This window comes from Calliphora vicina, chromosome 5, assembly GCF_958450345.1.
Source record: "Calliphora vicina chromosome 5, idCalVici1.1, whole genome shotgun sequence".
In the NCBI taxonomy this organism is placed as follows: domain Eukaryota; kingdom Metazoa; phylum Arthropoda; class Insecta; order Diptera; family Calliphoridae; genus Calliphora; species Calliphora vicina.
Genome location: NC_088784.1, coordinates 18,910,914 through 18,937,357, shown reverse-complemented (window position 1 = coordinate 18,937,357; position 26,444 = coordinate 18,910,914). Strand labels below are relative to the sequence as shown.

Below are 26,444 nucleotides of genomic sequence, written 5' to 3'. Positions count from 1 at the left end.
AATTTCCATCGCATAATATACATATATAAAACATATACATACATACATGTAATTCGTAAACTTGTAGTACTCCCAAAGTTCATTAAGAGAAATTCAAACTAATCCCCCAGTAAAAAATACTACTCTTAAGAACCATTCTATCAACCTGAAAGATCTACCCACTAATATAACCCCACCAAAATATAGTAAAATAATAACACATTATTAATTTTTTTTGTAGGTATTTATAAAATAAACTTTATTCAGAAATCTTCTCTTTGTCAACACGCTAAAAAATGTGTTACATCTTAACGTTTTCTGTGCATGTTCATGCGGTTCTTGCGCTTCCAGGCAGCACGACGAGAACCACCAATAGTTTGAGAGTATCTGTAACCCTTGCCAATACCACGGGAGCTCTTGCCGGCGGAGGTCAAACCACGAAGTTCACGATGTTTGTGAACGTGCTTGCAGATCCAGTTGATCTTGGGATCACGACGGATGGCATTGTGGTGAGTATCAACCAAGATGACTTCGAAGTATTTGTAAGAAGCATCTTGGGCAACCCAGTAGGAGTTCAATACACGTAAACCTCCCATTCTGCGGCCAACACGTTCCTAAAAATTACAAAAGAAAAACATTTATTAGTTTCAATAATATTAAGAAATTAAAAGAGAACAATAATAAATTAAGCAAGCAAGTAATCAGACATCTAAGGAAGGATATGTGGGTCAACATTATTTATTCTCACATTAAAGTAGGTTAGCATCATGAACAGGTGGTTCGGGTTAATATAAGTTTTAAGGTTATGCTAGGGTGTTTAACCTTAGGGTTTATTTTGTAATTAAAATTAATTCTTACCTCAGCAATAGATTGCAATCCACGGTATGGTTTCAATTCGTTGACACCATGACTCTTGGGCTTGCCGTAAGTGCAACCCTTGGGTACGGGACGCTTGCGACCACCACGGCGTACACGAATTCTGTAGATGACAAAGCCTTGCTTGGCCTTGTATCCCAAACGACGAGCCTTGTCGGGACGGGTTGGTCTGGGAGAACGGTGCAATTTTGTCAATTGACGGTATTGCCACACGCGGATGCGAAGCAAGTAACGCATAACATCACTCTGCTTCTTCCTGTACAATTCCTGCATGTAACGGTAGGCACCCATGATGAAGATAGACCTAGTAACAAATTCAAGCAAATGTTATTTGTTTTTAAATAACTGTCACATCATCGGTCTATCCGCGAATATAATTCATTGAGAATAGACATTTTTGTGAGTTTGTTTTTGTGCATGGTATTGGAATGCTCTAAAATTAAAAGTGTAATTAATAAAAAATTTCGTTTTTCCACACAAGTCAAAAATTATTTCACTATTTGTATTATTCTTTATTTTTTTCAGATCTGCCGTATCAACAGGATAGATGCTTTTGGTGAAAGCTTCAGAATGGTGCAAGGCCAGTATATAAATCATCACGTGTAATAATTTTATAGTAACTTTTTTCACTTTAATTTTTATTTTTTCCACTACCATTGGACAAAAAACACCTACCTTCTACGAGATGCAAATTCCAAAAGAAATAAACAGCGCAGGAAATTACTGAAGTTGGCTGCAGTTGAATTACAAAATGGCCTAACATTTGGAGTTGCCAGATTAGTATTGGCAACGATGAAGTATTGCCAGCACAAAAAATGTAATAATGTTAATTGCCAAGTGTGGTAAATAAATTTGATATTAAAAGTGTTTTTTTTTATTTTCTAATACAAAATTTCATTAAATATGCATAAATGAAAGTTAAGCGACAATTTTAAATGAATTTAATATTAAATCAATAAAATAATTTGGTTTGCTACTGTACTAGTCAGGTTTTAGTCGGAAAAACAACAAATTACATTGAAATTTTAAATACAGAAAACCCATTCCACCATAGATCGCAAACTCTCATGTCAAAGAACTTACTCAGTTGTCAAAAAACTATGTGGTGTGAATGTTTTAGAAAAAAAACTATGTGAAAGCAAAAATAAACACTAGTATCTGAGATTATTTTGACCTATTTTTTTGTTTGAGTTTGTTTGTATATCTAAGTGTATTCTTATATGTACTCTGCTATAATATAGTACTGCATCAAAGTTATTATTTAAATTATTTAGTTTTTCAAAATCATCTAAGAATTTTGAATTGGATCGAATTTCCAAAAATTATGGCCTTATTTTATAAACCGAATAAACGTAAGCAATTAGTGTGAAGAATAATGGGAAAAATGTTTGAAACTTGAATTTTTTCCATACAAAATATGTTTAACGTTTGTCAATGCGTTTTTCAAAATAAGGCCCTTAAGGTGCATCGAATCCAAATATTTGTGTATAAACATAATCAGATTTGTATTTAACTTTAAAACAAAAATTGTTTTTCAGTGCAGAATCATTTGTTTTGGTTTATGAAAATTATATTGAAACATTTCTATGATTATTGTTGCCATGCAACAACGTCATTGCCAACCTTCTTCCTTCCCACCTAACTGGCAACACTATTGTTATCTCTTTTATATCTAGCATATCTTATCTCATTGGCCGTATTTACACTATACGCCTAAAAATGATGTAAACAAAAAACAGCTGTTCGGTTAAATATTTTTTTTATGGAATTCGATTATTTCATAACAATTATTGAAATAATAACGATTAAATAGTAGTCTGGAACTTGCATTATGTTATTCAAACATTTACAATTGTTAGCCAAACCATTAAAACCAATATCCACTATAAATTCTTTGCAATGGTCACGCCAAATGTCAGTTTTAGCCAAATCCATTAAGTATACACAACACGGTGAGCCGGCTGATGTTTTGCAATTGGTGGAAGAAAAGTTGGAAAGTCCACAAAGCAATCAAGTGCTGGTGAAAATATTGGCAGCACCCATAAATCCTGCCGATATTAATACCATACAAGGTTAGAATTTAAACCTCAAACTTAAAATAAAAGTAATTTTAATTTTGTTTAAGGTAAATATCCTGTAAAGCCTAAATTTCCAGCTGTGGCTGGTAATGAGTGTGTAGCCGAGGTTGTGCAGGTAGGCGACAAAGTTAAGAATTTAACTAAAGGTCAACATGTGGTGCCTTATGTTACGGGCATTGGTACTTGGACCACACATGCTGTTTATACTGAAGAGCAGCTGATGCCAATCTCAAATAAAATTGGTCTTGCTGAGGCGGCCACTATAACAGTTAATCCTTGCACAGCTTATCGTATGCTTAAGGATTTTGTTAAACTTTCTCCTGGTGACTGTGTCATACAAAATGGTGCCAATAGTGCCGTTGGCCAGGCAGTTCATCAACTCTGCAAAGCTTGGGGCTTGAAATCGGTAGGTGTTGTTAGGTCTAGACCTGATATTGACCAGCTAAAAACCTATCTGAAATCCATGGGTGCCACTGAAATATTTACCGAAGAAGAAATTCGTACTTGTACTTTGTTTAAAGAAGGCAAGTTAACCAAACCTAAATTAGCTTTTAACTGTGTGGGTGGCAAAAGTGCCACTGAAGTTACCCGCCATTTGGCGGACAAGGGTGTTATGGTCACCTATGGTGGCATGTCACGTGAACCTGTTATAGCCGCTACTGCTGCCTTGATCTTCAAAGATTTAGCTTTTCGTGGTTTCTGGATGACCAGATGGACCAAAGAGAATCCTCAATCGCCCCAACGTACAGAAATGTTCAAGGAATTGTGTGATCTAATGGAACAACAAAAGTTTGTGGCTCCCGTGCATGAGTTGGTGCCTTTGCAAAACTTTAAAGATGCTGCCGCTGCTGCTTTGAATTTTAAAGGTTTCACTGGAAAAAAATACATTCTTAAAATGGATTAAGTGGGTTGGGAAAAATGTGTATTTATATATTTATAATATACATATATATAAAATTTTTGTTGTAATTGTTTTTTATTTGAATAAAATGTGGAACATTTTTTTTGCCTTAAAAAATTGAGTAGCATTTTATTGTAAGATTAAGTTTGCACATAACCTAAAATTAATATTGAACTTAACCTCAAATTATAAACATTTTCATTTTAAAATAATTTACAAAAATAAATTATTCTGTTACCAATTTAAGCTTGCCACGTTTTGAAATGAAACTTATTTAATAGAAAATCGTTATAATTTCTTTTATATTTAAATATTTTCAACCCCATGTTTAACCTCAAACTTAATTGAACCTTAACCTTAAAATGATATCGTATATTTTTCGTTTGCTTATTTTGCTTTTATAATTAGTTATTTAGAAAAAGAATTTATTGTCCTACAACTATAATCTAAGTAACACGCCACTGCACAACTTCCGGCAATTGAAACTACCCCAGAGAGTTTATGGCACAAGGCACTGTGGGATGGATTTGTTAAAAAAGTAAATATAACAAACATTAACGAATTGTCTTTAATGTTGAAGAAACCTTTGGTGCATTGTGGTGATATATATCCAAATAAATAATCACAATCTAGGGCAATAAATATACAGCCGAGATTCTTAACGGATTCAAAAATAGAAGCTTCCTTCTCCAACGTGAAAATTTGCTAAACATTTTGAAAATGAAGCAGTGATAGATAATTATGGGAAACATCAGGGATTTTATATGAAAAATCGAACTAGAACTTTCCTCAAATGTTGAATATTCATATATTTTACAACAGTTTGTGTATTTTATATTAATCCGCATGCTTACGTTTTGTTATAACGTTGATTTAAGGTTATGAGAAGATATACTTGATATATGCATTTCGTGAAGAGAATCCTGATGGAGTATCATTTTAAACTCACTGCTGGAGAAGAATTAAATCATAATTGAAGAAAATCTTGAGTAAAAATACAAATTTAATTAATACTCAGTAGAAAATGTCATTGTACCAGCTTCCTATACGAAGGTATAGGTTAAGGAATATAGAGCTTCAAAACCTAAAAATAAATTATGCTCTTTTAATTTCATTATTCTAAAAAGTTTTATTTCCCACTGTGCAACTTAAATTTATCACTTTACACCATAGGGTGGTGAAATTTTGTAAATTTATCAAGGATTTAAAGTGGCTCGTGTTTAATTATCGTTGATTTATATTTTGATACGAGTCATTAACATGGACAGGACAAGTTTGAGATTTAAACAAAATAAAATATCAGTTGCGTTCTCGTTTAAATGAATTGTAAGCAATAGTTCTCTGGAACAGTAAGTAGTTAAATGTTTTTAGTAGTTACAGTTATAATAATTAATAAAATTAAGGGAACTATTGATTGATGCCGCTATTAGAAACGTTCCAATGAATATTTTAAATACTTATGTAGATCAAAAGTAGTTCGAGCTGGGTTCGATTTTTCTGATGACGATTTTTTTTCGTTATGGGGAATCCACTTGATTTTAAGTTTAGCGTGTCATTTCAATCATATGTGAAACAATAAATGGCCTTTCATACATAGAAGTTCGATTAATTGTTTTTTACCGTCTTTATAAATTTCAAATACATACAAACGTTTTTTTTTTGCAACTTTCGACATATCATAAGTAAATATTTTTCTAAAAAAATAATTGTTTCTTTAGTATTTCCATTTACAAGTGCATTTAGTAATAATTTAAATAATAAATTGCGTGTTTCAACTATGGGTGTAAAATGCTCGTAAATTACCTTCTTACACTACTGGCAAAAGGTCTTTTAAAATACAGTTGAATGTGCTAAATAGTTTAAATAAATCAGTTAAGTTGTGGCATATTTTATTGGAACATAATAGGTTTTAAAGTTGAAAACAAAGGTTCGATTGAATTAATTCTTAATTCAATTATCTAATTAAATTTTATTTCTTAACCATTTCGTTTATGAATTTATTGGCTTCCTTCCTTAGTACTTCAAACATATTGAATTCATTCCTTTGAGAATTCATTCTTTATAGAATTAATGCCTTATTGAATCATACAAGTTTTCTATAATTCAAATCCATTACAAAATTGCTTTACACAATTTTTTCAATTCATTTTGTAATTGATTAAAATCTTGAGTGAAGAAAAAATATTTTCATTAAATTTAGATTTGATTTTGAGAATTAACAAAAAATTAATAATTTTAAGGTTAAATAAATTTTGTTATGAATTAATTCAACAATGGAAGAATTCTATTTAAATAAAGCCTTTCAATGTAGCTAAAGAATTTGTTTTGTCGGGAAAATGTATATGGAACGAATTGCTGACATTTACAGATTTTAGAGAATTAATAAAAATAAAATTAATTAATTAATTAATTCGAAGCGAATTAAGGGCGAAAGTTAAAACGACAAGGTTGGCTATATAGTAAGCATTGAAGTAACGTAACCGATTTAATAAAAAACAATTAAGAGAGCTATATTCGGTTGTGCCGAATCTAATATACCCTTCACCAAATTATACTTCAAAATACAAATTTTAATTATTTTGCAGGTAAACAAAATTTATTTTTTTTTTCATAATTTGGAAAAAAAAAATTTTGCAATTGTTATTTTAAATTTTTTTTTTAAAATTTTAAAAAATTTTTTTTTGTTTTTAAATTTTTTTATTTTGGTGAAAAAAAATTCGGGTTAAAAAATATTTTTCCGATTTTTACCCATTGTATTTCCAACTTACTATGGTCTTATATACATCGTTGCAAAGATCTTTGAAATATCTATCATTAGATATCCATATTGTCTATATTAATGACTCAGTAATCCAGATATATGTATGTAGGTAAAAAATCGAGGTTGTCCCGGTTTTTTGCTCATATCTCCGTTATTTATGGACGGATTTTGCTGATTTTAAATAGGAAACTTCTCGAAAGCATGTCTGACAGAATTATTGAAGATTTGGATCCCGAAGATATCTGGGGTCTTTAGAAAATTGATTTCAACAGACAGACAGATGGACATGGTTTAATCGACTTCGCTATCTATAAGGATCCAGAATATATATACTTTATAGGGTCGGAAATGAAAAATGTAGAAATTACAAACGGAATGACAAACTTATATATACCCTTCTCACGAAGGTGAAGGGTATAACAAGTAAGAGAGATAGCTCTTCGGCTGTGCCGAAAATATTTTAAATATTTTTAGGTAACAAAATTTATTTTTGTTTCCAAGTTGTTTTTTTTCATATTTTGGAAAAAAAAATTTTGGAATTGTTATTTTAAATTTTTATTTCTTATTTTTTTAAATTTAAAAAATTTTTTTTTTTGTTTTTTTTTTGGTGAAAAAAAAAATTCGGGTTAAAAAATATTTTTCCGATTTTTACCCATTGTAGGTCCAACTTCCCAGCGGGAAAAAGATGCAGTAAAGAGGCCTTCCTAAATGCCTCATTTTGCAGACACAAGGACTTACAAAATCATTTTGCCGCATTGCAAAATCATTTCAATTTTACACGGCGTGTCATTGCGAGCCAAGGCCTTGCATACTCGCTGCTGTTAGAGGGCTGAGAGAAGGCCTACTTATGATGGGCTGTTGGCAGCCAACAAGCTCACTTGTTATTAGAAGTGGATTCATAGGGCTTCTTGAACACCTTCTAAGAGCAGGCAGGGTGGAATGAGTATCGGATCTTTTAGAATGTGTAAGTATGCCTTTTAGAAGGCCTACAAATTGAAGTCCTATCATTTTTTCCCGCTGGGTTACTACGGTCTTATATACATCGTTGCAAAAATCTTTGAAATCATAATATTAATAGGCAAGTCGATTTCTTTAGACCCCTTTTACGCTCACATTATACATTCAATTTGGGCAAGAAATATACCATTTTAAAGGGATTTATTCACAGAAGTGCAGAATATATATTTTATTGAAATCGGTTCAGTTTTTTAAGAGTTATAAGCATTTAAAGATGTTACTAACACATATGCAAAAACGTGTACATGTGAACCTTAAGCTAAAATGTAAACAAAGCAATGCGTGTTTGTCCAATTTGTTGTTGTAAATAAATAAGAGAAACAATCAAACAGTATTGATTTCGCTCTGTTTTAAGTGAGAGTTGTTATAGAAAACAAAGAAGAAGACTTTAGTAATTCAAAGTCACTTAAAAAAACTATATTTTGAAGGTGTTTTTTTGTTTTCTAACTCCCATATGCATAAACAATTTTTAAATTTATCAAAGGTTTATAAAACAAAATTTCCATTCAAAATTTGTTTTACAAACTTTTGACAAATTTAAAAACTGTTTATGCATATTGGGGTAAATACTTCATACGAATCAATTTCATATCACGGCATGAAGTTTAATATAAAATGGGACGGGTCGGGACAAATGGTGAGTCACCTCCCATACAAATTAAATAGTTATTTCTAAATATTTTGTGAACTATAATTGCAAGATTCTTCAAACTTAGTCTAAATGGCTCATTTATAATTTTGCATAGTTTCGCTGAAATTGTTCGGGATTAGAATAGTGGGCGTGGCACACCCTATACAAAGTAAATAATAAATTTCGAATATCTGTAGAACTATAATTGTAAAATGTTTAAACTGTTTACGAATTTATTACTGTGCAGAGTTTAGCTGAATATAGACGGAATTAGATTAGAGGGCGTAGCACCTCCCATACAGAGTAAATATTGAATTCGAATATCTGGGGAACCAAAATGGGAGGGGTCGGAAAAGTAGTAAGTCCATACAAAGTAATAATTGCAAGGTTATTCATACTTTGTCCGCATAGCTCTCTTACCATTTTACAGAGATTGTCTGAAAATGGTCGGGATAGCAGTAGTGGTTGTGGCACAATGTAAATAATTAATTTTGAATATCTCGAGAACAATAATTCTAAAAATATTTAAACTCTGTATCAATAAATTTATTACCATTCATTACCGAAGGTTAGCTAAAAACGAATTTATTCCTGATCCCTGTACGAAGTTTAGCTAAGCGTGATCGGCGTAGTAGGAATGACCCCTCCCTTATAAAGGAAAGTTAAAGTAAAGCTTGATATGAGTTATTTCTTTACACAAAAGATTTAAAAATGGGTGGGATTAGAACAGTGGAGTGGTATCTCCCATACCAAATTAGTTAGTTATATTTTACATGTGTTATTTTCATACCATTGTACGTAGTTAGGTTGTATCAGAAATCATTTATATTTTTTAATTTTACTAGGGTAGGGGTAGCGAAGTGCACCGGGTTATGCTAGTATCTATCATTAGATATCCATATTGTCTATATTAATGACTTAGTAATCCAGATATAGGTAAAAAATCGAGGTTGTCCTGGTTTTTTCCTCATATCTCAGCCATTTGTGGACCGATTTTGCTGATTTTAAATAGGAAACTTCTCGAAAGCATGTCTGACAGAATTATTGAAGTTTTGGATCCCGAAGATATCTGGGGTCTTCAGAAAATTGATTTCAACAGACAGACGGACATGGCTTAATCGACTCCGCTATCTATAAGGATCCAGAATATATATATTTCATAGGGTCGGAAAATTATATTGGAATGACAAACTTATATACCCTTCTCACGAAGTTGAATTGCAGATGTTACGGAATATCCTTCGAATATCGCTCAAAATTTGAAAATAATTGATTGTTTTGTCCAAATTTCACGTTTCAAAAAAAGTTTCCATTGTATTTTCACTCACTGTATTCGGGAATTACACATATTTGTTTCCCATCTCTTTGATAGAAGTAAAGTATTGTTTCCCCAATACTCTTTATTATGCAGTTCTATTCAGTTTGTTATTATAACAAATATTTAGTCTATTAAATAGCGTGAGAAATTTTTATAATATTGATTGATATGTTGATTGTATGTAGTATATATAATATGCAGGACTTCCCATGTGGTTGGCTTTTCTATATTTCATTTGAAATAAGTGTGTGAACTAAAGGTTTAAAAACCAAATGTTTTGTTTCTTATATTGAAATGTGTTATTAAAACTGTAAGCTAAATAAATATTAAAATTTTAATTAAATAAATATCAAGGACGTCTGGAAAATTGTTCAAATTATATTTATAACACCAACAGACACTCAAAGGTAAATACATTGATAAATCCTATAAAAATATGTATTCTGCAGGTTTATCTCCCAGTTTATATAGAACGATTTGTATTATTGCAAAAGGTTTAAATTTGTACAGACTTTGTTAAATGAAAAACTTAAAATATTCAGCCCAATCATGAATCATAATTCCGCGGGTGTTTTTCCCTTTTCCCATTCCTCCTATTATGAATTTTTAATTAATTTCTTCATAAAAATTTGATCAGAATAATCAGTGCTTGATTCAAAAACAAATAAATATGATCAAATAGGATCAAGCTCTTAAGAGGTATTCATGTAAGTTTAAGCGTAAATCTTGGTAGCTGCAAATATTAATATATTGATTGATTCCTTAAAAATTGTTGTTTCGGAATCATATTTATCTGGTTACATTAAATTATGACTGTTATAAACTCTTTAAATCAATCATAAAGTCTATTAATATTTTCTTATTTAGATTTGTATAACAAATTGCAATTTAGTCATAACATGGCATATTTTTTTTATTATTATTTTAGCACTCAAATATTAAATACCTCCTTTATAAATGTACTTATATGTGAGTACAAGGAGCAAACAAAATAAAATTTTCTTTTTTATACCCTTCACCTTCGTGACAAGGGTATATTATAAGTTTGTCATTCCGTTTGTAATTTCTACATTTTTCATTTCCTACCCTATAAAGTATATATATTCTAGATCCTTATAGATAGCGGAGTCGATTAAGCCATGTCTGTCTGTATGTTGAAATCAATTTTCTAAAGAAACCAGATATCTTCGGGATCCAAATCTTTAATAATTCTGTCAGACATGCTTTCGAGAAGTTTGCTATTTAAAATCATCAAAATCGATCCACAAATGGCTGAGATATGAGGATAAAATCAGGACAACCTCGATTTTTTACCTATATCTGGATTACTAAGTCACTAATATAGACAATATGGATATCTAATCTATCTATCTATATATATATAAAAATGAAATGGTCCATGTATGTAATGGCATCACGTGAGAACGGAGATGGTTTGTAAAGAAAAAAAATCAGAAATTCCGGGTAAAGCTCGGATTTATTTTTTGAGTCCAGTCAAATGTAATAAAAAAGCTCCCTAAAGTATGCAGTATAAATTTAGATATTTTATTTGCAAATAAATAAGAACAGGCAGGTTTATGTGTGTTGGAGAAACTTGAAGAACTAACATTAGTAAATGCTACCGGGCGAAGCCGGGGCTCAACTAGTGATAGATATTTCAAAAACCTTTTCAACGAACTTTTAACCCGAATTTTTTTTTCACCAAAAAAAAAAAATTTAAAAAACAGAAATTTTTATTTTTAAATTTCAAAAAAAATTTAAAAAAAAATTAAATTAACAATACAAAAAAACATTTTTAACAAAAAAATAAAAAAAATCAACTTTGGAAAAAAAAAAATTTTTTTTTTACCTAAAAATATTTAAAATTTGTATTTTGAAGTATAATTTGGTGGAGGGTATATAAGATTCGACACAGCCGAATATAGCTCTCTTACTTGTTATATTTATTATCACTATAGCAGTGTTGTTGAGTAATCGATTAATATTTATGTTACGAATTGAGGTTATGGTGAAATAAGCTGGAAATTCAAAAAACACATTATAATACTTTAAGCTTATTTATTCTTCACACTTAAAATCGGTTCATATTTGTAATATTCTGATAATTTTTTTTTTAATTTGAAAATCACGCAAACAATATTTTAATAATATTCTCCTCATCTATCATTCTCTTTACTAGACCGATCGGTCTAATAGAGGGTCTTCCAATAGAGACTTCCGAACGTTGTCAGTTGATATCGGCCATATTGTTGAAGCTACATCTATCGAATTGGCTTCAATTTATTCAGTTTGTTTTCCCAATCACCAATCGCTGAATGGACCCTGAAGCAGTTGGAAACTGACTCTAATTTTCATCAAAAAATCATCGGTCATCGGTCAATATTTCTTTCAGAACAATGTTGGCCAGGCCATCACCGTCAACGGCAAAACCTATAGGTCGATGACTACCAACTTCTTTTGCACTGAATTGTGTGATATGGCCACAAACGACAGTTGGTTTCGACAGGACGAGCAACGTGCACTAGGGATTTGAGGTTATGGTCTTCGCACATGGAGGTGATGTGAACTGGGTACCTAGATCGTGCAACTTTAGACTTTTTCTTGTGGATTTTCTTAAATCACAGGTTTAAGCGAATAAGCCGCAGTTGCCCTCAAAGCCAACATAACCCATTACATCGGTAAAATTTAGCCAGATTTATGGGCTAGTCGGAGGAAATTGAATATTTTGGATGCGCGTCCTCACAGCGGACATTTATACGGTTTTATATTTTGGAACAAACACTTTCAGCCCAATTATGAATAAAAAATTCCGCGGAAGTTTGTTCCCCGGGAGTTTTTCCCCATTGAATTTGAATAGGAAAAATGAGAAAAGGGAAAAAACTCCCGAGGAATTTTAATTTATAATTGGGCTGTTTGTTTTATTAAAATTTAAAGACAGGAAGCGCTTAATAAAATACCCTTTAGTTTGCAAAATATATATTTATTTACAATTTGTTTAGTATTTAATACCACCTTCTCTTAAACATTAGTGTTTATAACTTTAGTATAAACAGAAATTTATAAAACCCGATTCATTTCAACAAAACACTAACCACCTAGACACGCTATTTTCTAGCTAGCCTCCTTCTACCCCCATAAGAACCCCGCAATATACCCTAAATATCCTTTAGCAGTCAATTGTTTTAGTTAGTATGTACTCGGTAATTGGCTAAAATAATAAAAATACTAGACAATAAACAGTTTTCTTTTGAATTTCGTGTTTAACGGACGTGTTTCCCTAACGTGTCGCTTTGCATAAGGATAAAACATACGGCCGGAATACAACTAAATATAAAATGACTTCTTTTAGTCACAAGTTAAAGTTAAATCCTCGAGCAAATGTTTTCATTATGGTCAATTTGGGTTGTGAAATGTTGTTTGTAATCGACCAGCGTTTGAAGGCGCAACAAATTGCGCTTGACAAGTCGATACAAGGTACGAGAGAGTTCTTTAATTAACCACAAAAAAAATATAGATTGAAAATAAGGAGTTATTATTGTTGTTGTCTAGGGAGAGAGCTAATTGTGTTTTTTGTTGTTGTTGCTGTTGTTTGTTTGCATTGGTAATGGGGGAGCAGCTACTTAATTTGTTTACAAATGATTTTTTGTGGTTTGTTTGACATTGAAAAATATAATGAAACATTTTTCAATAAAATGTTTTATATAATTTTCTTTTTTGGGAGATATCAATAAAGGTAAATTAGCGAAATATACTATGCACTCAGATATTTTAAACTTTCGCTGAGACATTTAAAAGACAACTTGAAACTTTTTCGAGACTAATCGTTAATTGTTTTTGTGGACCAATCGTGAATGTTTTTGTAGTACAATCCTGCAGGCTAATTGCGGGTCTTTCAGAGGACCAATAATAGAGCTTTTTGTAGACTAATCATGCATTTTTCAGAACAAAAATCATAGATAATTTAGAAAATTAATCGCGGATAATTAAGAACAATAAAATTCGAACAACAATATTGGATAATTAAAAATATTAGTCGCTGATATTTTATAACTAACGTAGATAATTTGGTAGATTAATCGTGGATCTTTTAGAAGAATAATCGAGAATATTTTAGAAAAACAATTGGTAGATTAATTGTGTATCTTTTAGAATAAAAATAGTGTATAATTTAGGAGATCAATCGAGGACCTTTTAGAACAATAAACGTTGATAATTTGGATTTTTTAGATAATCAATCGAGGATTTTGTAGAAAATTTCTCGAATAAGTCCGTGTCTTTTTGAATGAAATACAGGTTTTTGGATAAAAAAAAATATTTTTCAACAAAAGAGACTATGTGTTGTTGTATCTCTGCCAAAAAATAAGATTTGTCGAGGTCATCAAAATAGTTATTTGTTTGTGAGATGATTTCATCTTGGGGAAAGTATTCTCATACCCAAATGATCATTCAAAATTGAAACCACTGAGCTTTGTGTGTTACCTATGGCTTCCATAATCTTCCGCACTTTCAATCTCTGATCGGCCAACACCATATGGTGAATTTTTCAATTGTTTCGGTTGTAGAGACCTCCACTGGGAGTCCAGAACGTTCTTCATTTTCCGTGTTTATACGGCCACAACGAAATTCAGTAAACCACATTTTTAGTCTGCTATCAAGGGCTGTCAAACGCCAATTAAATGACGCAGCTTGTTCAAATTTTGACAGGAGTCAACTGACAGGTGGTGCCTGTTAACAGGATCATTGTTGCCTTTCAAAAAGTCACGGACTTATTGAACCACCCTGGTATTTTAGATTAAAAATCATAGATGCTTTAGAACGTTAATAGTGAATCTTTTAGAACAGTAATAGTGGATCTTTTAGAGCAATTATTAGTGGACCTATTAGAAGACTAAAATGTGGATCATTTAGAATATTAATCGTCGATTATTATATTTAGAAGATTATTCGTGGATATTTTAGAAGACCAATTATGGTTTACATAGAATATTAATCGTCGATTATTTAGGAGACCATATTTAGAAGATTATTCGTGAATATTTTAGAAGACCAATCATGGTTTATTTATAATATTAATCGTCGATTATTTAGGAGGCCAATCGTGGTTTAATTATAAGATTATTCGTGGATATTTTAGAAGAACAATCATGGTTTATTTAGAATATTAATCGTCGATTATTTCGGAGAACAATCGTGGTTTATTTCGAAGATTATTCGTGGATATTTTAGAAGGCCAATCATGGTTTATTTAGAATATTAATCGTCGATTATTTAGGAGACCAATTTATTTAGAAGATTATTCGTGGATATTTTAGAAGACCAATCATGGTTTATTTAAAATATTAATCGTCGATTATTTAGGAGAACAATCGTGGTTTATTTAGAAGATTATTCGTGGATATTTTAGAAGACCAATCATGGTTTATTTAGAATATTAACCGTCGATTATTTAGGAGACCAATCTTGGTTTATTTAGAAGATTATTCGTGGTTATTTTAGAAGACCAATCATGGTTTATTTAGAATATTAATCGTCGATTATTTAGGAGACCAATAATAGTGGATCTTTTAGAGCAATTATTAGTGGACCTATTAGAAGACTAAAATGTGGATCATTTAGAATATTAATTGCCAATTATTATTCGTGGTTACTTTAGAAATGTGGATCATTTAGAATATTAATCGTCGATTATTTAGGAGACCAATCCTCGTGGATTTATAAGATTATTCGTGGATATTTTAGAAGAACAATCATGGTTTATTTAGAATATTAATCGTCGATTATTTAGGAGACCAATCGTGGTTTATTTAGAAGATTATTCGTGGATATTTTAGAAGACCAATCATGGTTTATTTAGAATATTAATCGTCGATTATTTAGGAGACCAATCCTGGTTGATTTATAAGATTATTCGTGGATATTTTAGAAGAAAAATCATGGTTTATTTAGAATATTAATCGTCGATTATTTAGGAGAACAATCGTGGTTTATTTAGAAGATTATTCGTGGATATTTTAGAAGACCAATCATGGTTTATTAAGAATATTAATCGTCGATTATTTAGGAGAACAATCGTGGTTTATTTAGAAGATTATTCGTGGATATTTTAGAAGACCAATCATGGTTTATTTAGAATATTAACCGTAGATTAATTTGGAGACCAATCTTGGTTTACTTAGAAGATTATTCGTGGTTATTTTAGAAGACCAATCATGGTTTATTTAATATATTAATCGTCGATTATTTAGGAGACCAATAATAGTGGATCTTTTAGAGCAATTATTAGTGGACCTATTAGAAGACTAAAATGTGGATCATTTAGAATATTAATTGCCAATTATTATTCGTGGTTACTTTAGAAATGTGGATCATTTAGAATATTAATCGTCGATTATTTAGGAGACCAATCCTCGTTGATTTATAAGATTATTCGTGGTTATTTTAGAAGAACAATCATGGTTTATTTAGAATATTAATCGTCGATTATTTAGGAAACCAATCGTGGTTTATTTAGAAGATTATTCGTGGATATTTTAGAAGACCAATCATGGTTTATTTAGAAATATAATCGTCGATTATTTAGGAGACCAATACTGGTTGATTTAGACGATTATTCGTGGATATTTTAGAAGACCAATCATGGTTTATTTAGAATATTAATCATCGATTATTTAGGAGATCAATCGTGGTTTATTTAAAAGATTATTCGTGGATATTTTAGAAGACCAATCATGGTTTATTTAGAATATTAATCGTCGATTATTTAGGAGACCAATCCTGGTTGATTTAGACGATTATTCGTGGATATTTTAGAAGAACAATCATGGTTTATTTAGAATATTAATCGTCGATTATTTAGGAGACCAATCCTGGTTGATTTAGAAGATTATTCGTCGATATTATAGAAGAACAATCATGGTTTATTTAGAATATTAATCGTCGATTATTTAGGAGACCAATCCTGGTTGATTTAGAAGATTATTCGTGGATATTTTAGAAGAACAATCATGGTTTATTTAGAATATCAATCGTCGATTATTTAGGAGACCCATTTCGAAGATTATTCATGGATATTTCAGAACACTAACCGTGGATATCTTAGATGATTATTCGTGGATATTTCAGAATACTAAACGCGGATAACTTAGAAGAATAATCGTCGGTTATTTAAGAGACATTTTAGGAGATTAATCCTGGATCATTAAAAAGATTATTCTTGGCTATTTTAGACGACTAAACGTGGATCTCTTTGAAGATTAATCGCCGATTATTACGGAGACCAAACGTGAATTATTTTGAATATTATTTGTGTTTATTTTAGAAGGTCAAAAGTGGTTCATTTAGGAGCAAAATTTTAGGAAACCTAACGTGAAAAATGTGTATTATTGGAGATCTTTCGAGGAGATCAAATGTGGATCATTAGTAGATCAAACGTGGTTCTTTTAGGAGATAAAACGTTGATCATACCAGATTAATCGTGTATCTTTTAGGAAATAAAACGTGGATCATCAGAATATTCATAGTGGATCTTTTAGGAGATAAAACGTAGATAATTAGGATCATTATTTTTGTAGTGGACTCGTAGATATATTAGTGGACAAGTCCACCATTTATTAAGTCAGTCATGAATTTTTTAGCAGCTTGATTCAGACAAATTAGTAGAACAAATTGAACAGTAAACGTGGTTCATTAAGAAAATACAATTTTTAGAACCAATCCTTTATATTTTGTTGGCTTCATAATAGTTTTTTTTTAATTTTAAACTTTCCCAGATTTATGTATATTTATTAAATTAAATTTATTTTCCTACCTCCCAGTTATTCACGATGTCACGGCCGTACTGTTGGAACCCAAATTTATTGACTCCCTTATAGTGGGCTCCACCCAACCAAGTGCTCAATTGTTAACCGAAGATCACTGTAAATTTATGCTCAAAGATATAGCAACCTGTTCGTTAATGCGCTTAGATGATGTGTCCATGGATAAGTTGTGGAATCTAATGACAATGATTTACAAATGGCAATTATTTCAAACCAAACAACAATATCATCTCATGGATATCACTTTCAGGCATCTGCAGGCCATTGGAAATTTCTATCCCGATGAAAAACGCTCAATGTTAATAGATTTTACCAAAAATACTCTATTAGATTTTTGGAATTCGTGCACGGATGAAGAACAAGAATCTGTATATAGAACGAATAAGGCCTGGTTGGAGTTGTTTAATACGAAAATATCATTATTAATAAGACTGGGTTTTCAGGCCTTAGATGGCACTTTCATTCGAGATGTGGAAGCCTTATACTATCAGGATTTTAAAGATTGTATAGGTGATAATATTTATATAAAAAGTGCCGAAATAGCGGAGATTAAACGGCAGCAGATCAATGAGAAGGGGGTGCACAATACAGTGAATCAATTGGCGGAGATGTTAAATTTTCCACAGACTTCAACATCTGCGACGGAAGCAGTATCCCATACAGATGACTTTAAACCCATAGATGTTCAGGAAATTCAAAAGAAATTTGAACAAAATCTACAGCAATGCAATATATTATTTGAAGACTTAGATGTAAATGGTGTATTTAATCGTAATACATCAGCCTGCTCTTCGGCCCAGCAAACAGGCGGCTTTGTACACCTACAACCAGTTTACAACAAACAACTGGAGGTTAGTACTTCACAAGGTACAGCTACATCAAATACATACTTTCAAACAAATGCTCAACTGCCTTTAAATAAACCCGAGATATCTGACACAGCGCTAACAAAGGATCTAATGGATTTATATAGTAATATTAATTAAGAAGCTGCGTTAAATAATAAATTATTAAAATATTTTTTTGTGTTGACGGTTTTATTTGTTTGTTTTTAAACAATTTACTTGTTTTCTTTCATTGCATTTTTTTCTCAGTTTATTATTATTTTTTCTGTTTTTTACAAAATATTTGTGGTTTTAATAAAAGGAAACAGGTGTCATCATGAAATAAATAAATTATATAACCAAGAGTAATTAAAATGAATTTCAAATTTGTAAAGTTCTTTTTTTAATATTTCAAACCTAAGTATAACTTTCAAACTATTTTTGAAGCTGGTTTAGCATAATTTAATTATTAAAAAAAATTTGAAAAATTAAATTACTTTTTGTTCTCTTAATTGTGGCTTTATAAAAAGTGATACGAAGAGACTAAGTTCTCGAATCGAGTAGACTAAGTTCTCGTCTATCGAGTAGACTAAGTTCTCGTCTATCGAGTAGACTAAAGTCTCATCTATCGAGGAGACTAAAGTCTCGTCTATCTATAAGACTAAAATGTCATCTATAGAGGAGACTAATGTCTCGTCTATCGAGGAGACTAAAGTCTCGTCTATCTAGGAGACTAATGACTCGTCTGTCTAGGATATTTAAGTGTTATCTATCGATGAGACTAAAGTCTCGTCTATTGAGGAGACCTAAGTCTCGTGTTTTGAGGAGACTAAAGATATTAAGTCCCGCCTATCAGGGAGACTAAATTCTCATCTATCGGGGACACTAAGTTAGAAGATAAATCGTGGAGGCTAAAGATATTAAGTCCCGCCTGTTAAAGATATTAAAGTCTCGTCTATTGACACCAAAAGTGGATAAGTTAGAAAAGTCGTGGATTATTTAGGTGATTAATCGTGAAACTTTTTATTTAGGATAAGAGAAGTGGATTATTTAGCAGACCAAACGTGAATTATTTAGGAGATTAATCGAGGATTATTTAGGAGATTAATCGAGGATTATTTAGGAGATTAATCGAGGATTATTTAGGAGATTAATCGTGGAACTTTTTGGAGACAAAACGTGGATTATTAGAAGATTAAACGTGGATTATTTGGAAGACCAAACGTGGATTATTTAGGAGATTAATATAGGATTATTCATTAGATTAATCGAGGAACTTTTTGGAGACCAAACGTGTGGATTATTAGAAGATTAAACGTTAATAATTTAGAAGACCAAACGTGGATTATTTAGGAGATTAATATAGGATTATTCATTAGATTAATCGAGGAACTTTTTGGAGACCAAACGTGTGGATTATTAGAAGATTAAACGTTAATTATTTAGAAGACCAAACGTGGATTATTTAGGAGATTAATCGTGGATTATTTAGGAGACCAAACGTGGATCATTTAGAAGACCAATCGTGGATTATTTAGGAGATTAATCGAGGATTATTTAGGAGATTAATCGAGGATTATTTAGGAGATTAATCGAGGATTATTTAGGAGACCAAACGTGGATTATTTAGGAGATTAATCGAGGATTATTTAGGAGATTAATCGCGTAACTTTCCGGAGACCAAACGTGGATTATTAGAAGATTAAACGTGGATTATTTAGAAGACCAAACGTGGATTATTTAGAAGACCAAACGTGGATTATTTAGGAGATTAATAGTGAATTATTTAGGAGATTAATCGTGGATTATTTGGGTGACCAAACGTGGATTATTTAGAAGACCAAACGTGGATTATTTAGGAGATTAATCGAGGATTATTTAGGAGATTAATCGTGGAACTTTTGGAGACAAAACGTGGATTATTAGAAGATTAAACGTGGATTATTTAGGAGGTTAATCGTGGATTATTTAGGAGACCAAACGTGGATTATTTAGAAAACCAAACGTGGATTATTTAGGAGATTAATCGAGGATTATTTAGTAGATTAATCGAGGATTATTTAGAAGACCAAACGTGGATTATTTAGAAGACCAAACGTGGATTATTTAGGAGATTAATCGAGGATTATTTAGGAGATTAATCGAGGATTATTTAGGAGATTAATCGAGGATTATTTAGGAGATTAATCGAGGATTATTTAGGAGATTAATCGAGGATAATTTTGGAGATTAATCGTGGAACTTTTTGGATACCAAACGTGGATTATTAGAAGATTAAATGTGGATTATTTAGAAGACCAATCGTGGATTATTTAGGAGATAAATCGAGGATTATTTAGGAGGTTAATCGTGGATTATTTAGAAGACCAAACGTAGATTATTTAGGAGATTAATCTAGGATTATTTAGGAGATTAATGGTGGAAATTTTTGGAGACCAAACGTGGATTATTAGAAGATTAAACGTGGATTATTTAGAAGACCAAACGTAGATTATTTAGGAGATTAATCGTGGATTATTTAGGAGATTAATCGACGATTATGTAGGATATTAATCTTGGAACTTTTTGGAGACCAAACGTGGATTATTAGAAGATTAAACGTGGATTATTTAGAAGACCAAATGTGGATTATTTAGGAGACCAAATGTGGATTATTTAGAAGACCAAACGAGGATTATTTAGGAAATTAATCGAGGATTATTTAGGAGATTAATCGTGGAACTTTTTGGAGACCAAACGTAAATTATTAAAAATTAATCGTGAATTATTTAGGAGATTAATCGTGGATTATTTAGAAGATCAAACTTATATTATTTAGGAGATTAATCGTGGATCTTTCGGAGAACAAACGCGGATAATTTAGAAGATTAATCCTGGAGTTTTTTGGAGACCAAACGTGGGCTTTAGAAGATTAATCATGAATTATTAAGGAGATTAATCTGATTATTTAGAAGATTAATCTAACATCATTTTGGAAACCAAACTTGGATTATTTAGAAGAGTAGTCGTGGATTATTTAGGAGATTAATCGTGGATATTTTTGGAGACCAAACGTGTATTATTTAGGAGACCAAACAAGTGTTAGGTTGAAGAGAAATTATGGATTATTAAGATAATTAATCGTACATATTTTTGGAAACCAAACGTGGATTATTTAGGAGATTAATCATCTTTGTGGAGACTAAACGTGGATTATTTAGAAGAGAAATGATGGATTATTAAGCAGATTATTAAGGAGATTAATCGTACATCGTTTTGGATTAAGCCAAACCATTCAATAGTTACAAAAAATTTCCTGGCCGCGTATTTTCAAACAACTTATACTATGAAATATGAAATTTGGAAAGGGTATTTTTTAAGCCTAATTTCATGTACATCTTAATAGTTTTTGAGTTTCTTAAATTTTGTCTAATGATAAATAAATTCTTTGAAATATTTATGATTTGAGGAAACAAATTAAAATTTGTAAACTACTCTCCTGTTTAAAATATTTTTTTTAGAAAATAATGTAAATTTATCAAATATTTTAAGCGTTAACTTTAAAAATATTACCTTAATTTTTGCTTTTAATATTTCCGTACAAAAACCATACCTTGTTCCTTTATATATAAACAGTTTTTGTTTGTGAAAAGTGTGAGTGATATATTTTGTTTTAATTTTAGTTTTGTTTTTTTCTACAAATTAAAAAACGCGTTGATATTTTTGTTTCTTACTTCAGCTTCTTCTTGTTGTTCAGCTCCTATTTCTTAGTTTTGTTGTTTGTATTCACAATTTAAACATTTAAATTTAAAAATAATTTTTTTTAAGGTTCGTCGAAAACCTTTATCTATCAAAATAATTAAACAATCGGCATCATTTATATGTATATAGTCAAACCATTTTTGTCGTGTTTTTTTCATCTTTCTTCAGCTAAATATGGCATCCAAAGCATTTTTTTGTGTGAGTTGTTGTTATCTCTTTTTTTAATTTGTTTTAACTTCAGTTTTCACTTCCTGGTTCTGTTTAATTTCCGTTTTTAGATTATCTTCATTCTCGGTCTCTTGCTTGGCCTCCTCCGCCTTAGTTCTATCGAGAAATTGGGGACTTTGATTCATTTTTGCTTTGAGAGGCACCGCATCGACTAAAATGTGCAGGGCCATTTTGAGACTTTCTTCGGCGGAGCTGATTTGATCGCAGGGGTAGGCCTCACCGTATTTGGTTAGGAATTCACAGTATTTGCGATAGTTTTTCAAAGCAAAATCGAAATCATACGCTATCAGACTACTTATGTGGTGCTCGTCATTCACATACGGTACAAATAGTTTGGGCATGAGTTTATCGATAGTGGGATAGTCTTCTTGACAGGCTTCGCATTTGCAGGTGAAACGGTATTGCATGGAAAGGATGTCAATGCGTTTTGCCTTGGGAGATATTGCATAATGTTGGCTAAAAGTATTTAAATGGAAATTAAAATTTTAGAACTTTTTTTTGGTATTAAACAGAAACTCACCCATAGTTATCATGCAGCATGCCACCGGCAGGTATTGGACGAAGCACAAACAAATAGGCTTTGCAGCCTTTATAGATACGCACCGTATTGGGAGCACATGAATGATTAAGCAGTGATAGAAAAGCAAATGCTCCTGACGAATGCGTGGTATCATCTTTAGTCTCATTGATTTGTTCCACCAAATCGATGCCATGCATATTGGAGGGTGAGGTCTGCAAGTGTCTGAACAACAGCTCAGTGAAGAAGTTCTGGCCCTCTTCACCGCCCAAAAAGTCTTTCAAAGGCGTATAGTTGATCATGAAATGCTTGAGCACAGCACACACAACCGAACGCTGAAATAGATCGGAAACATGGCGCAAATGTTGATTAGTCACCAGCCCGTGTATGGCCCTATAGTGTTCTCGTGGCGTAAAGTTGGTATAGTCTAAATCAAATGCAGAACGATTTTGATTATCGGGCTCATCGCAAAACGCCATAAGCTCCTCAATGGTGGGAAACAGTTCCAAGGCCGAGAGACACACCCTCAATGCAATGCCATGGATCTTATTGAACATGGTGTGCAGTAAATCGATGACGGGACATTCATATTTGTGGAAAGTGTTGACGGCCGTCTCGCGACACTCCTCCGAGCAAAACATGACCGAACAACAACTTTCGCAGGGTATAAGTGTTAGATAATTCTCTTCTTTACAGGTGGCGCAGCGTATAAAACGCATTGGTGGCAGTAGAGTTGAACAGAAAGGCTCATCGGTGGCTACCAAATCGCCCACAACCAAATCACGTTTAGCGCACACAAATCGTCCTTCCTCGGCCGTTTCGCGCAACTCCAGACACTCGCCTATATGAGGCACTTGGGGGTGTGCTTCGAATTCCATTTGAAATTCATAAGGCTGAATGTCGGGCGGTTGGCTGGCCAATAGTTTATGACAATCCTTTTCACGTTTATCCAATTTGTGCATCAATCGGCTGGGATAGTTGGCCTTGCGCGCCAATTCTATATTGTGTAGACATTCGCGATAGCGTTTCCATTCGAACAGTACGGCCGAGCGGTTGGCATAACCAATGGAGAGATTCTCGGAACCGGGTTCGGAAAAACAAATACTTTTGTTGTACAATTCCAGAGCCTGGAAAAGATTAATAAAACATAATTTTAGTATAAAAAAAAATACTTTTTGTTGAAAATATAGTTGAAAAAATTTATTTATAGAAAATTTTAAAACTTAATTGAGATTATTTCATTAAACCTACAAGTAAATTTAGATTTTTTAACTTCTGCGTAAATTTTTAGAAAGTCCCCGATAAAGCAGGGTAAAAACAGAGAATTAAGCAGTGTCCTATAAGCATGGCATCAGAATCCGTAGCCTCATCAGACACATTGACCTATTATTGTCGTGTGACGCGGTGAAGGGAAAGGGTATCTTCTTGAAAAGAGCACGAGACTTTAGTCCTTTCGATAGACGAGACTTTAGTCTTTTCGATAGACGAGACTTAAGTCTCCTCGTTAGACGAGACTTTAGTCTCTTCGATAGGCGAGACTTTAGTCTCTTCAATTGGAGTGGCTTTATACTCCTCGATTTATAGACGGTCTCCTCCTTTATAGGCGGCCTTTGCCATTTCAAAGGTTTATTTTACCTTTGGAATATATTGGATACAGGATTCGCTTAATAAATGTTTGTCTCTGTAGATGGCTTTCAGTTGATCGTATGTCGAACACTGGCTTGGCTTATTATTCGGCCGAACAGAAAGATTTTAAAAAGAAAGGGGGCAACTGTTGCTGCATCTAGTTCTGTTGTACCAGAACTACTCTTTTATTGTCCCGTGGAATATTCTGAGTGTTTGCAATAGACGGTCGACAAGTTTAGAATATAATTAATATATATGAGCTGAAACGGGCTCCAACATTAAAAAAACAATTTTTTTGGAAAGGAAACGTTTCGGTTTGCTTCGGATTAAGCCGAATATTCGGTTCAGTTTCGTCCTAAAAAACCGTATTCTCTCTAACAAAATTCAGATTTAAACGAACATTTTATTATAATAGCTACAATATAAAATATTTATATGTCCAAAATGGACTAATAGTAAAATATTTAAGAATTAGCCGCCAATTATATTTCCAATAAACTCTCTCATAAATTTTGCAAAACATGTCAAAACAATATGTTTGACAGCAGAATTGTACAAAAAAAATAAAGAACAACAGAGATGTTTTAATTTTAGCTCAAAAACACGCACACACACTCTCTCAAATAATAAAAAAAAATATGTAAATAAAAAGAAAAACTTGGCCAATAAAAATTAATTTCCCAATTTTCATGCGTGCAAGCAAAGCAAATGAAAATTTTCATTATTACTCACCTGAAAATATTTTTTATTTTTCAATGAAAATTGTTCATTGCCCAACATACGATATTCGGAGCTACGTTTATTGCACTTCTCCTCGCGCAGTTTAACATTCAATAGAATTTTCTCGATGTATTTGAAATCGATCAAGGCATGTTCAACAAAATTTACCTTGGAGTGATTCTCTTTCAATTCATTAAATTTACCCGATATTATACCGATTAGTTTCCAATCGTTTAGTTTCTTAATCAAATCATCACTAACATCATACACATCCATTGTGAAGAAGGCAGCCGCTGCTTGCTGTTGTAAATCCCCTATTTAGGTGCTATTTTGCTCAATTCCAAACACTCGGCACAATAAAGCACGTTTACAATGTGGGAGGTCGGTCGTCTAGTGGCGTGTGAGAGTAAATGACTCTTAAGGCCGGCGGCGGCTCAACAAAATTCCTTATATAATTTTATCCAACAACAATTAAAATATGCTGGCGTTTTTCGTTCTTACTTTTTTGGCAAATATTTTAAACAAATATATTTGAACTAATAATGTTTTTTGTGGGTAACGTGAAATATGTGGTAAAATTCCTTTAAAAAAATTTTATTGCATGTGCATTTATAGTTTCTATTTTATTTTTTTCCGTATTTATTTGTTCCCCTTGTATTTGTTCTTTCTTTGGGTTATGATTTTGTTCTTCTTTTTTTTTTTGCCGACCACCCGGTTGTATTGTGTGCATTTATGCACCGCCTGTTTTTTTATTTCACAAATATCGTGAAAATTTGCTAGCTGTTGCAGTCACTGTAGCGTTAAGTTTAAAATAAACAATTCGATTTCACTTTAGAAGTATAAAATTTTGCAATATTTTGATAATAATTTAACAAAATAAATTTACAAAAAAATAAAATTATTGTAAAATATTCCAGTAGATGCTGTGTGTGTGTTGCTTGAAGCAAGTAGAGTAATTTTTGACATTTCCTTTTCAGTTGCCCTTCTTTGTGTAATATGGCCAATTTATTGTGACACTTGTTTTGATTATTTTTTTTGGAAGGAGTATATCATTGCCAGGTTGAATTTTTTAGTGTTGCCAGTGTTTAAAAATGGAAATTTGTTATATTTTGTTTAGAAAGGGAAATTTAAAACATTCCTGGTTTCGTTTTAATTCGAATGAATAGGAAGAACGAGAGTTTGGGCAAAATCCAATGGATTTCAAGACAATCAATTGACGGACCGACTAAAGAACTACGTTAGAACTAAATAGTAAGCAGAGAAAGAGAAAAAACAGTAGAACGGTGTATAGTGGAGAGTAGAATTGTTGGCGAAACAAATTGACGAATTCATCTTTTGCATCCTGAATGACGACTTAATGATCGTATCTTCAATGGTCTTCCCATACCTTCGAATGTTCACGAAGCAGAT

General features: G+C 31.9%; 4 protein-coding genes across 5 annotated transcripts; 2 read left to right on the top strand and 2 right to left on the bottom strand.

The window, feature by feature from the left end:
* Positions 1-208: 208 nt before the first annotated feature.
* RpL15 (ribosomal protein L15) lies at positions 209-1,653 on the bottom strand. Of its 2 annotated transcripts, none has more exons than XM_065511408.1 (3): positions 1,531-1,653; positions 838-1,159; positions 209-593 (listed from the first exon to the last, which is right to left on the bottom strand). In XM_065511408.1, exons 2-3 carry the CDS (start codon positions 1,144-1,146, stop codon positions 288-290), a joined length of 615 nt encoding a protein of 204 aa, XP_065367480.1. In that variant the 5' UTR covers positions 1,147-1,159; positions 1,531-1,653; the 3' UTR covers positions 209-287. The 2 variants fall into 2 exon arrangements, with proteins under 2 accessions (XP_065367480.1, XP_065367481.1); XM_065511409.1 differs by having other exon boundaries at positions 1,527-1,550.
* A 996-nt stretch (positions 1,654-2,649) lies between these two features.
* On the top strand, positions 2,650-3,951 carry LOC135961604 (enoyl-[acyl-carrier-protein] reductase, mitochondrial). The gene is made up of 2 exons (XM_065513131.1): positions 2,650-2,927; positions 2,981-3,951. Exons 1-2 carry the CDS (start codon positions 2,687-2,689, stop codon positions 3,835-3,837), a joined length of 1,098 nt encoding a protein of 365 aa, XP_065369203.1. The 5' UTR covers positions 2,650-2,686; the 3' UTR covers positions 3,838-3,951.
* Positions 3,952-12,896: 8,945 nt separating this feature from the next.
* OSCP1 (Organic solute carrier partner 1) lies at positions 12,897-18,364 on the top strand. The gene is made up of 2 exons (XM_065512623.1): positions 12,897-13,035; positions 17,376-18,364. Exons 1-2 carry the CDS (start codon positions 12,897-12,899, stop codon positions 18,362-18,364), a joined length of 1,128 nt encoding a protein of 375 aa, XP_065368695.1.
* A 3,453-nt stretch (positions 18,365-21,817) lies between these two features.
* Positions 21,818-25,994, bottom strand: Smyd4-4 (SET and MYND domain containing, class 4, member 4). The gene is made up of 3 exons (XM_065514496.1): positions 25,047-25,994; positions 22,692-23,815; positions 21,818-22,627 (listed from the first exon to the last, which is right to left on the bottom strand). The coding sequence occupies exons 1-3, from the start codon at positions 25,308-25,310 to the stop codon at positions 22,165-22,167; spliced, it is 1,851 nt and encodes a 616-aa protein (XP_065370568.1). The 5' UTR covers positions 25,311-25,994; the 3' UTR covers positions 21,818-22,164.
* Between the last annotated feature and the right edge of the window lie 450 nt (positions 25,995-26,444).